A 13,603-nucleotide genomic window follows, 5' to 3' on the forward strand; every position below is an offset into this window, starting at 1 on the left:
AGAGGACAGCATTTCTGTATAAAAAGAAAATGTAAGGGTTGCTTTCCCTCATAAGCATGTAGAACTGGAATTATGTGCTTTTAAGCACCATTGCTAAGACAGAGGACCATGGGCAATCCTATTTCAAGCTACTGTAGGTGAATTGCTTTGGTATTCAATTACAGGTAGCAGTGTACCTCTTCCCTGCAATTAATTTGGTATGAAGGGCTAGAACGCTACCTTAGCCTGTTTCTCCCCCAAAGCTATGTTTCAGAGCCTAAGAACCTGGTTAGGTACAGGAGTTACCACACACAAAAGTCACAACATTTTTACTATTAATGAAGAAAAGCAATTAAGAGGCCAGTAACCATTTGCATTCTCTCAGGATTATGAGGAAAAAAAATAATCACCACCACCCCCCAACAGAGAATTCCTATAAAGTTTTAACTTTTACAAGGACTCTCTACTGCTGTCAGATTGAATTCCAGCTCATTATGAGCATCAATGACTACCCAGTGATTTTTATTCCTTGTACATGTTACAGTGGGCTGTCTCCCAAAGGTATTCAAGTGTAAAAGGCCAATTCTCAAAAGTAGAAGTATCAAGTCTTCTCTGTTCCCATGTTGTTTTTCAAAATCCAAAATCCTCTCAAGGAGATAAAGACAACAAGACTACAAACTCAAGCCTAATAAAGACATTGATATTTTATTTACTTAAAACTGAAGTCCTGTTAGTTTTGCCTGTAAAAACAAGTATTTACAATATTATGTCATACAGCTAGTTTCACCACTTGTAACATTTATGCTGATGCTTCAGTTCTGAAAAGCTTTTTTTGCTTCTTCCTCTGAATTTTGCGTGGCTTCTTTTTATCTTTAACAATTGGCTTTGACTCTGGCTTCACGAGCTGTATTTCTACTGGCTTTTCTTCAGTGGGAGTTTCAAAGACCACTTCGGTGGGATCTTCTTTAATAAGCACCTTGCTCCCTGTTTTCTTAATCTTTTGTGCTTCCTTCACCTGCTGTTTCTCTCTAAACTTAGCTGCCACCGACAATCTTACCAGTCGTCGATGCTACAGAAATAAGAATATAAATTACATCAGGTTTCAAATAAGTGAGATGGAAGAAATCAGGTATTAAAGAAAAAGGCGGTAATTTCTCTGCCTAATTGTCAAAATTCTAAGCATCATGCCACCTTTTCAGTGACGTGAATCTGGGATTCATTCAATTTTTACACACTCTGTTCTCAAATGGTCATCAGTTGGGGCATTCTTTCCTATGAAAGGTCCCAGGGAATGGCATGCATGATTCTCCTGCACAGACCACGGAACTGGTTTTCAACTGAGTTGCTAAATGAAAGAGAAGACAAAGCTGCTTACCATATTTGGGGACTGATAATGGGGATTTTCATACAGAGTTGGTCCTCCAAAGCTACCTTGGAAGATTTTTATGAGGTTCAGGACAAAACGAGGCCCAATTTCTACTAGAGATGCATCTTCTTCTATTATCTGCAATAAAAAGAACATTTTCCCAGAGACTGAATCAAAGTGCATGACCTTGTAGGCACCTTGCATACAGTGATACACAACTGCATCTAAATTCAAGATACGATCCCATCGAAGCTGATAAACTGGACTTGTACAAGCACAGTTCTGCATACAAAGCAGTTCTTCTGGGTTTGAGTAAGCATTTAGGGATTACTAGCTCTTTGCAAATTCCACCTTTAGAAAGTAAGCTCCAGCACACTGTGGGCCAAAACACCACATAAGGTTAAAAGACAGGTGAAGCTTAGCCTTTGACTACTTCTTCCTATCACTAAGATAAGCATCACCAAATGGCAACTAGAAAAGTTGTCAGTTGAAGTACACAGAGTTTAAACCATCTCTCTCCAGAAACACAGAAGGAAAGTCATTTTAGGACACTGAAATTTCTTTGTGCAAGCACTAGGCATTGCCATGTCCTGATAATAATGATTCTTCTAATTTTATTATAATAAATGGATTTGATAGGAAATCATTCCACTGCTGTTGAAGTCTGAGCTAAAGTAGAATCAGTTTTCTAACTTCACCTAAGTCCTGATTAAGTAACTTCATCTTATGAAAGGTAACTGCATGTTTTTCAGTCAGTGTTTCTCTTCAGCAGTGACAACACAGCACAGTGGTATGCGAAAGGCCATTGCTTATACTTATTGCTATAGTAACCAACGCCATCTTTAAGCTACCAGAGTGCTGTACATCAAGGACAAAGAAGAGTCACACCTGCAGGGAGTGGTGGACAGAAGAGGTGACCCCAAACTGACTAACCGAGTATTCCATCCCATAGACACCACACTTTGTATAGACTTGAAAGAACATGAACCCCTCTCCTTGGGGAAAACTTGCTCTGCAGCATCTGTGGTGAAGTATAGTCATTGAGGGGTGGGGGCACAATTTCATATTTATATATACCTTATTATTATTTGCTTTATTATTATTATTTCTATTTTACTAAAGCTGCTACAGTTTAGTTTCCAACCCACAAGTCTTTTTCCTCTCATTTCCCTTCCCCTAGGGGCCAGGTGGGAGAAAGGAATTAGCAGCCCAACTGCTCAGTTTTAGCTGCTGAAATTGACTGGAGCAGGGCTATACCGTGACAACTAAGCACCACCTGAAAAGGTAAAAGACATCACCAACCTGGTAATTCCGAAACCAGATCCTCTCGTCTGTAATGGTGAAAGTGAAAACATGATCTACAAAAGGCTGGCTTTTGGGGTGATACTGTGGTGTGCTAAAAATCTGTAATAAAAGGACAGTTATTTCTAAGTAACTGTGATTGTAAAAGGCCAAACATAAATGGCTCAGTTTTAATTAACTGTAATTTACTAAGATCCCAGGTTACATTCCAAAACCCAAAACTTAAGAACATGTGTCCCTGTGATTTTAAGCACATGACCCTAATCATATGAAGATTTTCTGCAAGATCAGAAGTGTAAAATAACTACTGAAAAAAGCATTTGAGATTTTTAAGTACCTTGCCAAAAAAACATTTCCAATGAGGCAGAAACACTGGACAGCAGAACTACAGACTGACCTGTATAAACAACTCTTTCAGCAGGGCATAGTGTGGCTCCTTGTCAAATGCCTACAAAGAGAAAAAGCAATTTTACATACCAAGCTAAATGCAACAGTCACATAAAGAAAACAAAAGCATATTGATGAAATAAAACCTGTACTTACTGGATCAAAAGACAGAAGGGGCCGTGAGCCCCTCAGGCAGTTTCCGGTCATCTTCAATTCAGCCAGCGTGTGAACTATGGTGAAAGATCATTTTAGTATTTACAGAAAACTGTACGGACAAGAAAGACAGAGTCCAAACAGTAATGTCAGCCAACTTACCGTTCTGGACTAAGAATTTAGCTGACGGTCCCTGTGGTATGTTTGAAAACCTGCACAGGACAGGAAGCAAAGAAGAGAGGAAAGGAAAACTTTAACAGCAGCCAGAAAGTATGCTGGTTTCTTACAGTGCAACAAGTTATTCCAGTATTGAAATAATTTCAGTGGTCTTTAAGGTATTATGGAGTTCCTTTAGCATACTTATAATTACTTGCTTTCTAAACAATTTTGTAAAAAGCTGCTGTAAGCAGTATACAAAAGCTGTTCAGACATCGTACACTTGCACTAGCCACAGAAGTGCAGAATTAGTACAGATTTAACTAAGCCACACTATTTCATGCATCTTCATTATCACAGTAAGGAACTTCGGACAGAATGGAAGCATCCCCAGCTACATACAGAAATCTAATAAAATATAACATTTCCTTACCACATGTAGAGATCCTGTTTCTTTTTTGCTTCAAAAAAGATGCACTTGTTGCAGTTTTTCATTTCACATACCTACACAAGACACATCCAATCAGCTATTTACAAAATTCTGAAGACATTTTCAAAAGCTTTCCACATTAATCTCTAACACTTTCCCCCCTCCAAAACAGCAAAGGTCTTACCCTAATAAATTACACCTACTGATGCCCAAACTTAAGTTGGAGCACTTGTTTTGTTGAAAAATCTCACTTATCTATTACCAGGAGTAATACCCTCTCTAAAGCTACAAACAATCTCAAAAGCTCTCCAGGACACAAACATCAGAGCAGGAGCTGTGAGATTACATTCTAGTTTCAAAACTACTCATGTCTTACAATGCTGTTTAGCCTGGCTGCGTTCTTCCAAGTTGAAAAGTTCTTCCAAGTTTAAACTGTAATACACCTTTCACCTATACAGCAAGGCATGTTGTTTTATTTCTTCATGACATAAGTCTATGTTTAATTAAAGGTTTCACTTTGGATTTATTAATCAAAAGTCAACCTCCTGTTTTAACATGAACACTTTTTGAATATCAATAACTCTCATATATGAAGCTACACCACTGTTTTAGCTGGTATGGGATCCTTTGAGCTTTGTTGCCCTTTTCTCTTGGACACTGAATTTTTCAGAGAAAAATAAAAAAGCAGCACTAGTTAAATCCTGGATTACCTCATTAATTACAAACAACTGGTCTTTACGGTCCATTTTAGTATCTGGAAGACAAAGAAAAACATTCAGAAGGCTGGAATACCAAACAAGTTCTTTTAACAGTCAGTCCTTTTGCAAAAGTTCTACTGGTTATAACAAAAGATTAACTCTCAAGTTGTTTCAGCCATGTTAGTCAATAAAGAGAGCAAGAAAAGTATCTGTGGGCTTACAGGACTGAGGTCACAGGAGTTATCACCAAGAAAATATTAGGATATAATGACTGGCTGTATTTGTTGGCTCAAAAGAGATTTGCACTTTGTTGAAGATAAAAGTTTCACCAAAACAGTTATGTACCAACTTTTTAAAAAGAATAAGCTGTTAGAAGTTCTTGGTTTAAAACTATTCTGAAAACATAACTGAGTGACGATGCCAAACGCCACCTGCTTTAGAGTGAGGCATCAATGTCCTTAAGTCTTGCATCAGGTGCCTTGTTCTGAAATTGATCCCACGAGAAGAAAAAATAAGTACTCGCTCCTTGTTTTTCCATTTACCCTAGAAAAAAGACACAAAAGTTAAGCAGGAAGTTTCTGGCCTTAAAACTACTACAACACAGCAGCAACAGCAAAGACAGAAAGACATGGTAAGAATATTCATCATTAACTTTATCTGCCCACCTGCAGAGTATCAATCTCTCAGCAAGCACAATGACTTCCCTACAGACACAGGCTTTTACATGAAGAATCACTGTTCATCCTGCTCCTACATGAAAACTTGTTGCTTGTGCAACACATCTAGGTACTGAGAAGGCCACAGGAGCAACTGCTTCACAGCAGGCAACCCCCAGTCCTGTGAAATGAGCTCACCCACAGCCTCAGAGCACAATCCAGTGTGATGAAATTGGTTTTTTTCCTTTTAAGGGAACAATAAGACAATTATTGACACCTTCTCAGGCTGATTCCTAAATGAAACCAGCATAATTTATATATATACTTCTTACAGAATGAATGCGGGGATAGCATGAGAGGAAATGCTTTTGAGCTGAAAAAGCGAAGAGTTAGATTAGATACTAGGAAACAATTTGTTCCTGCGAGGGTGGTGAGGCACGGGCACAGGCTGTCCCCAGAAGTCGTGGCTGCCCCACCACTTCTGGAGATGTTCAAGGCCAGACTGGGAGCAACCTGATCCAGAAGCTTGGAACGCGGCACACAACATATTTTCACCGACTAGAATAATGGCTTTCACACATTTTCACTGAATAAAACGCGCGCCGCCACAAATCACTTTGGTTTGCGCTGGCATCATAAACGACTCCGGGCACGCTCCTCTGCCCCGGCTCAGCCGCCAGGTTCCCCCAGCACCCCGGCTCCCAGCACCCCTCCCCCGAGAGGAACCGAGCGGGAGCCTCCTGACGCACGGCCCGGGCCCGGGGACGCGGTGCCCCCGAGGGATGCGAGTGGGGCCGGGTGGTACCTGCGATACAGGCGGCGGGACGCTGTACTCCTCCGGGCCCGGCTTCGCGTCGGGCTCGGGCGCGATCAGCGCCCTCTTAGCGCGCTTGTTCGGCCGCGCCGCCGAGGGGCCACGCTGCCTCTTGGCCGCCGCCATCTTCCCCGCCTCACGCTCCCACACTTCCGCCCGCTCTCCCGCACTTCCGGTGTCGCGCCCGCCCTTCCGTCCTCTCTCCCGCCCTCTCTCCCGCCCTTCCGCCTTCTCTCCCGCGCTTCCGGCCGCTGTCCTGTACTTCCGGCCGCCATGCCGCTGTCGGCGCAGCCCGCGGCCGCCGCCGAGGCCTCGCTGCTGAGCGCCAGCTTGGACAACGCCCGGCACCTCTCCAGCATCCTCCGGGCCGTGCACTTCCAGGACCACGCCACCTGCTTCGCCATGGCCAACGGCCTCCGCGTGACGGTGGAGGCCGCCAAGTGCGTCCAGGCCAACGCCTTCATCCAGGTGGGGCGGCAGGGCGAGGGGCTCCTGCCCCCCTGGGAGACTCCCTAGAAAGGCCCCGTTTCGCGGTAGAGCGGCCTGCTCCGCGGAGAAGGGGGCGCCTCTGTGAAAACGTGGCGTCAGGGAAGGAGGGACTGTGAGGAGGCTGGGGCCGTCTGTGAGGTGGCTGTGCTGATGAAAGGCCGAGCTCGGCGCCTAGCGTGTTTATTGCCCACTTGCGTGATGAACTTGTAGACTTCTTTAATGTCTTGGCACCTGCTGAGCCCGCTGCTTCTTCCCACCACGCTGTCCTTGGATGTGTGAGCGAGTTCATAAAGCATCCTTAAGTATTTTTTTTTAATGTTTCATCCCAAGGCCACAAAGGTGAAAGAGAGCGCAAATATTCAAGAAGCATTTGGACAACAAAGATGAAGAAGAGTGCAAATACTCAAGAATCGTTATGATAGTGCCCACATACATATGATGTGAATGTTGGGGTTGTCCTGTGCAGGCTGGACTCAGTGATCCTTGCGGGTCCCTTCCAACTCAGGACATTTTATGACTCTGAAATGCACCGATGCTCATGTGCAGTGTAGTGGGTGGGCTGAGCTGAAGGCTGCCAGCCATGAAGCAGGAGCATGCACTGCTTCACAGGGCTGGGGCAGAGTTCTACCCCTGTGCCCTTCAATCCTCTCTGGGCTGAACTTTGTCTAGAAAGGGGGCTTGAGAGGTAATGTGTAGGCAAAGTGTCTCAGCTGTACGGGACTGTCTTTATAGGCAGTTTTAAATGGTAATCTAAGTTGTTTCTTATTTTCTTGCATTTATTATAAAATCAAAAGCAGCCTTCCTCACTCTTCTGCTATCTCTTTTGTTGCTATGACTGCTGGCTTAATTTCAGTTCTCTAAGGAACATATATAATTTGTCTTAAAATAGTTTACTTTCTGAGTGTCTTTCTGTTGATTTAACGCATATCCAGCTTTTAAATGCTTTGTTCATAAACCCAGATGTTTTGCTGGTTCCTGGTTTTGACAGGGTAGATGATGCTGGGGACGTAAATGGGAGGGTCGAGGACTATTTTTATCATAGTAACTCAAATCTAACTTCACCTTCCTTTTGTCCTTCAAGAGTTTTTGTCTTTGCTGTCTGTGAAACTGCAGCCTAAGCTATGTATGAAAGGGGAGAAGCCCAAGTCTCCCTTTTGCTGCATCTCCCCTTGCTTTCTTCTGCTCCATGTTGCACAGTCCTTTCTTACACTGGTGCTGCATTTGTTCAGTTAGCTTTCTGCTGTTTGGATGAGTTCATGAAGTGGTCAGCATGTGGTGCATAACTTCAGGTGTGGGCAGGGGAACAGTGTCTGGATGCTGCTTTGGAAGTATTGATCTGTTAAGTATAGAATTGTTCCAGTTGGAAGGAACTTACAATGCTAACCCAGTCCACCTGCTTGACAAAAAGCGCGTATTGTTAAGGGCATTGTCCAAATGCTTCTGTAACACTTGACAGGCCATGAACCACGTCTCCAGGAATCCTGTTCCAGACCACCTTCTCAGTAAAGAAATGCTTCCTAATGTCCAGTCTGAACCTCCCCGACACAGTTTTGAACTGTTCCTACATGTGCTGTCACTGGGTTCCAAGGAGAAGAGTGCGGCACCTCCCTCTCCACTTCTCCTCCTCAGGAAGCTGTAGAGAGCAGTGAGGCCACCCCTCAGCCTCCTTTTCTCCAAAACAGACAAACCTAATGTCCTCAGCCACTCCTCAAAGGACATTCCTTCCAGCCCTTCCACCACCTTTGTTTCCCTCCTCTGGATGTATTCAAGGACCTTCAGATCTTTCTTAAACTGTGGGGTCCAGAACTGCACACAGCACTCTAGGTGAGACTGTACCAGTGCTGAATACAGTGGGATAATCACCTCTTTTGACCAGCTGGTTATGCTGTGTTCACTGCACCCCGGGGTGCTGTTTGCCGTCTTTGGCTGCCAGTAAATATACATAACTGTTCTTTCAAAAGCAGCTCAAATTAGTCTGCTTTATTTCTCTGATATTCTGTTCCTGCAGTTACCACAAGGCAGCTGGTGCTCTGGGTAGCCAGGAGTAATTTGCTCACATAGGTTTAGTAAGAGGCGTGTTTTATCACGTTTCAGTGTGGTGAACTCTAACCTGTTCTGTTCTTGCGTATTTTTATTATTTGAAATGCTTATGCTCAAAGCAAAGAAAAGTAAGTAAATATTGTTTCTGGAGGATGGAGGCACTTAGATTTTACAGTTCCCTGATTTTTTTCCTCTTTCAGAAGTAAGCAGCTTTAGGCTTTAACATTTATAGCTTGTTTCAGTTTGGAGAAAAGGAGGCTCAGAGGCCGAAGGGAGACCTTATTGCTCTCTACAACTACCTGAAAGGAGGCTGTAGTGAGGTGGGTGCTGGTCTCTTCTTCCAGGTAACAAGTGATAGCATGAGAGGGAATGGCCTCAAGTTGCACTAGGGAAGTTTAGATTGGATATCAGGAAAAAATTCTTCACTGAAAGGGTTGTCAAGTGCTACAACAGGCTGCTCAGGGAAGTGTCAGAGCTGCCATTCCTTGAGGTATTTAAAAGACACACAGATGTGACACTTCGGGACATGGTTTAGCGGTGGGTTTGACAGTGTTAGAATAGGTGTTAGACTATGATGTTAAAGGTCTTTTCCAGCCTAATAGCCTGTGTGATTCTACCATTTTTAAGCTACAAAAGACAAGTGTTCAGGTTTTCATGCTTACGCTATCCTACTTTGTTTCAGCCATAACCTGATTTTATTTTACTAGTTTTGGAGGATGAAGCTCCATTTTCCTTAAACTGACATTGCATTATACGTAGAAATCACTTTGTATTGCACTGACTTCTGAAAATGAAAGCACTGAATTTAAGGAAATAAAACGGTAAAATAATTGCAGAAACTCCCCTCTCTTCACCTCTTTCCTGTGTCTTGCAGGCAGAAATTTTTCAGGAATTTGCTGTGCAGGAGGAATCAGTGACATTCCGGATCAATTTGTCTGTTCTCCTTGACTGCTTGACCATTTTTGGTACCAGTTCTTTGCCAGGTATGGTGCATTTTTACCTTGACAGTATATGTGTGTCATGTGTAATCACATGAAACCCATACATGGCTATAGGGAGATTACAGTCTTAGCAGAATTTCTGACTTCCTCACCTTAAGTCATCCTCAGCGTGGCAGCTGCTGCTGGTTGAGCAGGGTCCACTCGGTTTACTTAAGCTGGTACAAGTGTGTGCTGAGGTACCAGTCAGCAGGGAGAAGGAAGGAGCTGATGGATGTGAGCCTACCCAGTATGTCAAGGACGACTGCAGCAGGTGGTGCTAGAAAAGCCTGACTTAGTTTGCAAGGTGGAAGAAAGAGTGGAATAGCATCTCTGGGGCGCTATTGGGTAGGTGAGAAACAGAGTAGTCTTCTGATAAGTTAATATATCCTGTCACAGAAGAACCACTTGTTTTGGGAGAGAACCTTTTTGCGTCATGAGGTCCAGTGAACAGTCCCAGCTTGTAGCCAAGCTCTAGTTTAGGGTTGAAGATCGTTGTGGAGTTGTAGAATGTTTTCGATTGGAAAGGACCTTAAAGATAATCCAGTTCCAACCCCTCTGCCATGGACAGTGACACCTTCTACTGGATCAGGTTGCTCAGAGCTCCATCCAGCCTGGCCTTGATCTCAAATAGTTTCTGTAATCTTGGTAAGAAAATGTCAAGTAATTTGTTCAGGCATCTCTGGCACATTTTGTGTTATGTTTAGGTTGTAGTTCTGATGCTGAGGCCAGTGCTGTACCCCAGGACTGACACATGCTGCTGTGACTGCCTGAATCTCTTCAGTCCAAGGCACAGATCATCCACATCCCATGAACACTAATTTGTTCCCGAGTGCCCTGTACTTGAGGGGAAAACGTGGGCACAGCTGGCAGAGTAGTTCCTCTGCAACCCATTCGGGATAGTCAGTATGGATGTAGAGAGTGCTGAGGTCCTTCTGCTATGACCTGTGCGTCACACTGTCACATGCCGTTAAATGGCCATCAGGGCATTTAGCCTTTGGCATCAGGCTAAAAGGTAACTGTTTGGGTAAGCTGAGGCAGCCTCTCATCAGAACTGTCAGTTTGAGCTGAAAAAGCACAAAAGCTGTCAGCACATTTTAAGGCCACAAGGGAACCCCACTAGGCTTACAGGGGACTCGTGCTGAGTAATTGCTGTGAGCTGTAGCAGAAATCAGTACACTTGAGAGGCAGTGGAGATGTAGCTGGGAATTTATCTAGCTAATGAAAAAAAATAAATGAACTCATTAATTTTTTTAATTTATTTCTGTGGCTTGTGCCAGCCTCGAACATCCAGCTACCTCAGAAGCAGTAACAAATGTATGTGTGAATTAGGAAATGTTCTGGTGTGGATATACTGGGCTTGGAAGAAGTCTGCAGGGGTTCTAAGTAGCACTGTCAGTTCAGCGTGCTTCTGCTGCCAGTGCAGTAGCTGTTTTGTGGCACCTTCTGTTCCTTCTCAGGTTACACCTGCATCTGTTTTGTGAGGGTTATCTCCAGCTTGCAGGTGTGGTACTGAGGGATGATCTTAACTCGCAAGAAATCTGCCCCTGGGTTGGGTACCTCTTCAGGTGCTGCAAGGACACTGTAGGTCTTGTTTATCGAGTGTATGAATTAGAAAAATTAAGTAGACTGTGTTACTGAGGGTGTTAATAGTCTTTTCAGTGACAAGAGTTGTTACTGGGAAGCTGCCTTCACAATTATGTATACCAATATTGAATTACTTGAACCCTTTTGTTTAAAAGAAAACCCAAACCAACAGTTCTTAGTGAACTCTGCATCCTATAATTTTTTTCTTTTACTTGATAATTGTGCAAAACATATTTTCCCAAGCAAAAAATAACTACAAGTCAGCATGACTGTGGGAGTGCTGCAGGATGCACTGTTTACTCACGTGAAGCAGTGACTGTTTTCCTAGGCTGTTCTGCCGTTGCAGTTGTGTGTTGTACTCCACATTCCCCTGCCATTTCTGTTCTGATTCTGACCTAATGACCTAAATTGACTGTACTGAACAGCACTCTTACTTTGGCATTCAGATTTTGATTCACATTGTGAATACCTAGCAAAAGGAGGATGTGACTGTGGTGCAAGCTAAGCAGTGTTAATTTCACTTTGGGTTGCACAAGTAATGAGAGTAGTAAAGGACGATGATGTGAGCCAGAGGGAGCCTTAGGACTGTGGAGGATTTTCCTGTTCCATTAAACTATTTGTGGTTTATGTGGCTTTGTTGTCACAGCTAGTGTTACCCATTTGGTACATGACACTTGTTGAACTGGTGTCTGCATATGCATCAATTCATTTTGCTGCTAACCATTGGTGCGCCACAGCGCTAGGAGGCTGCTCTAAGCCTGCCACATTGGTATATTGGAGGCCAGACCAAACATGCTAAATCAAATGCAGTAAAACGTGTCAGTAAAATGTGAACTTCTTGAAGTGATCAGATGTGCTCGCTAGCTCTCCAAAAAATATGTTTCATTCTCATTTTCAGGAACATCAACAGCCCTTAGGATGTCTTATCGTGGTTATGGTTATCCCTTGATGCTGTTCTTGGAAGAAGGAGGAGTCGTGACAGTGTGCAAAATTAACACTGAGGAACCTGAGGAGTTGTTAGACTTTGATTTCTGTAGTACAAAGGTTGTTAATAAAATTATCCTGCAGTCAGAGGGTCTACGAGAAGCATTTGCTGAACTGGATATGACCAGTGAAGTTCTGCAGATTACTATGTCTCCAGATAAACCCTACTTCAGGTAACGGAAACAATGCTTTCAGCTCAAATGTTCGTGCTTGGCCTCTGTTGGTAAGGACTGGAAGTTTTCAGAGTGAAGAGAGGGGAGCTATTTTAGAATATTGCTTTAGTTCAAGAATTGTAAAGAGTATAGTAAATCACAACATGTAATATCATTAACATAGTGATGAATATATCGACAGACTGGGAAATGTGGCACTGACATGGACAGTGTAGTGTTTTTAACTAAATAAAAACAACCGAGTGTTTTGTGAAACAGCCATTGAGATATGCAAAATAACTGATCCTGATGAGGTTTAGAGAGCTGTGCTCAGGTATTCTGACTAAGTGCCTTTTGTCTGCCAGGTTATCTACTTTTGGAAATGCAGGGAGTGCACATCTGGACTACCCTAGAGACTCTGATTTGATTGAAGCATTCCACTGTAACCAGACCCAGACAAACAGGTCAGTAATTCTGTGATTGGTGCCTTTTGTGGCAGATGATGTGTTCTTGATAGAAAGTATTAAGAACCTGGTTTCGCATTACTGTAACTTGTATTTTGCAAATGCATGGAAAAAATATTCCCCAGTCGATAAAATTCTTATGTCTGTGATCAAAAGCTAAGTGATAACAGTGTCCATCTGGTGTCACCAGGAAAAGATTATATTAGCATGTTGGTAATGTTTTTTAGTTATTTTGTCATTTCTGTTGGGGGTGATGTTTTGGCATCTCTCTTAACAATACATTTTTTTCATATGACTTTTTTTTTCTTTTCCCTTGCCAGGTACAAGATTTCTTTGCTTAAACCATCTACAAAGGCACTGGCTTTATCTTGTAAAGTCTCCATTCGAACAGATGCTCAAGGATTTCTCTCATTGCAGTATATGATTAGGAACGAAGATGGACAGGTGTGTTTTGTGGAATACTACTGTTGCCCTGATGAAGATGCTGCTGAAGCAGAACTGTAGATATATGTTTGGGCGTCTGTATTATATTTTTGGATGTATAAAGTACTATATTTTTTTATAAAACTGAATTAAACCTGTAAAGATTTTTAGACTTGATGTTGTCCTTTTTTTTTTTTTAAACTCTGGAATTAGAAATACAAAGACTTCCTTTTTATTCCCTTGCAAACATTCCTTAGCCTTGACCCAAAGAAATGAAGCTGAAACAGCGAAAAGCGGGGTTGATCTCCTATAGCTGCTGATTCCAGCACAGATGTTAAAGTGGTGTTCAGGTAATACGCTGCTGCCTTTTACAGTGATCTCTAAGAAATTTTGTTTGCGTTTTAATTTTTTTTTCCTTTGGCTTGTTTGAAGCAGTTACTCAGAGGAAAATATGAGTAGTAGCTTTATGTTAGCCAGTTAACTTCCAGTGACTTAAAAATAAATTTGTCTTGAAAGAGGATGACATTTTCAATCTGATTTCTTAAC

The 13,603-nt window shown here is 42.7% G+C and overlaps 2 protein-coding genes across 2 annotated transcripts; one reads left to right on the forward strand and one right to left on the reverse strand.

Annotated features, from left to right (window-relative positions):
* Window positions 1-668: 668 nt before the first annotated feature.
* On the reverse strand, window positions 669-6,079 carry BRIX1 (biogenesis of ribosomes BRX1). Its single transcript, XM_069880488.1, has 10 exons — window positions 5,933-6,079; window positions 4,903-5,014; window positions 4,484-4,527; window positions 3,777-3,847; window positions 3,350-3,399; window positions 3,191-3,264; window positions 3,045-3,095; window positions 2,648-2,749; window positions 1,355-1,483; window positions 669-1,048 (listed from the first exon to the last, which is right to left on the reverse strand). The coding sequence occupies exons 1-10, from the start codon at window positions 6,065-6,067 to the stop codon at window positions 779-781; spliced, it is 1,038 nt and encodes a 345-aa protein (XP_069736589.1). The 5' UTR covers window positions 6,068-6,079; the 3' UTR covers window positions 669-778.
* Window positions 6,080-6,188: 109 nt separating this feature from the next.
* RAD1 (RAD1 checkpoint DNA exonuclease) lies at window positions 6,189-13,234 on the forward strand. Its single transcript, XM_069880493.1, has 5 exons — window positions 6,189-6,409; window positions 9,345-9,453; window positions 11,933-12,191; window positions 12,536-12,634; window positions 12,955-13,234. Exons 1-5 carry the CDS (start codon window positions 6,215-6,217, stop codon window positions 13,136-13,138), a joined length of 846 nt encoding a protein of 281 aa, XP_069736594.1. The 5' UTR covers window positions 6,189-6,214; the 3' UTR covers window positions 13,139-13,234.
* The last annotated feature ends 369 nt before the right edge of the window (window positions 13,235-13,603 follow it).

The sequence above is a fragment of the Phaenicophaeus curvirostris genome, chromosome Z (assembly GCF_032191515.1).
Source record: "Phaenicophaeus curvirostris isolate KB17595 chromosome Z, BPBGC_Pcur_1.0, whole genome shotgun sequence".
Taxonomy (NCBI): domain Eukaryota; kingdom Metazoa; phylum Chordata; class Aves; order Cuculiformes; family Cuculidae; genus Phaenicophaeus; species Phaenicophaeus curvirostris.

Excerpts from the sequence above, each read along its gene's own strand:
- BRIX1 (XM_069880488.1), bottom strand. The coding sequence starts at position 6,067 with ATGGCGGCGGCCAAGAGGCAGCGTGGCCCCTCGGCGGCGCGGCCGAAC. Across the intron at positions 3,265-3,349 it reads TAAATTCTTAGTCCAGAACG|TTCACACGCTGGCTGAATTG; the intron begins GTAAGTTGGCTG and ends CTTTCACCATAG. Across the intron at positions 3,096-3,190 it reads CCCTTCTGTCTTTTGATCCA|GCATTTGACAAGGAGCCACA; the intron begins GTAAGTACAGGT and ends TTCTCTTTGTAG.
- RAD1 (XM_069880493.1), top strand. The coding sequence starts at position 6,215 with ATGCCGCTGTCGGCGCAGCCCGCGGCCGCCGCCGAGGCCTCGCTGCTG. Across the intron at positions 6,410-9,344 it reads AGGCCAACGCCTTCATCCAG|GCAGAAATTTTTCAGGAATT; the intron begins GTGGGGCGGCAG and ends TGTGTCTTGCAG. Across the intron at positions 12,192-12,535 it reads CCAGATAAACCCTACTTCAG|GTTATCTACTTTTGGAAATG; the intron begins GTAACGGAAACA and ends TTTGTCTGCCAG.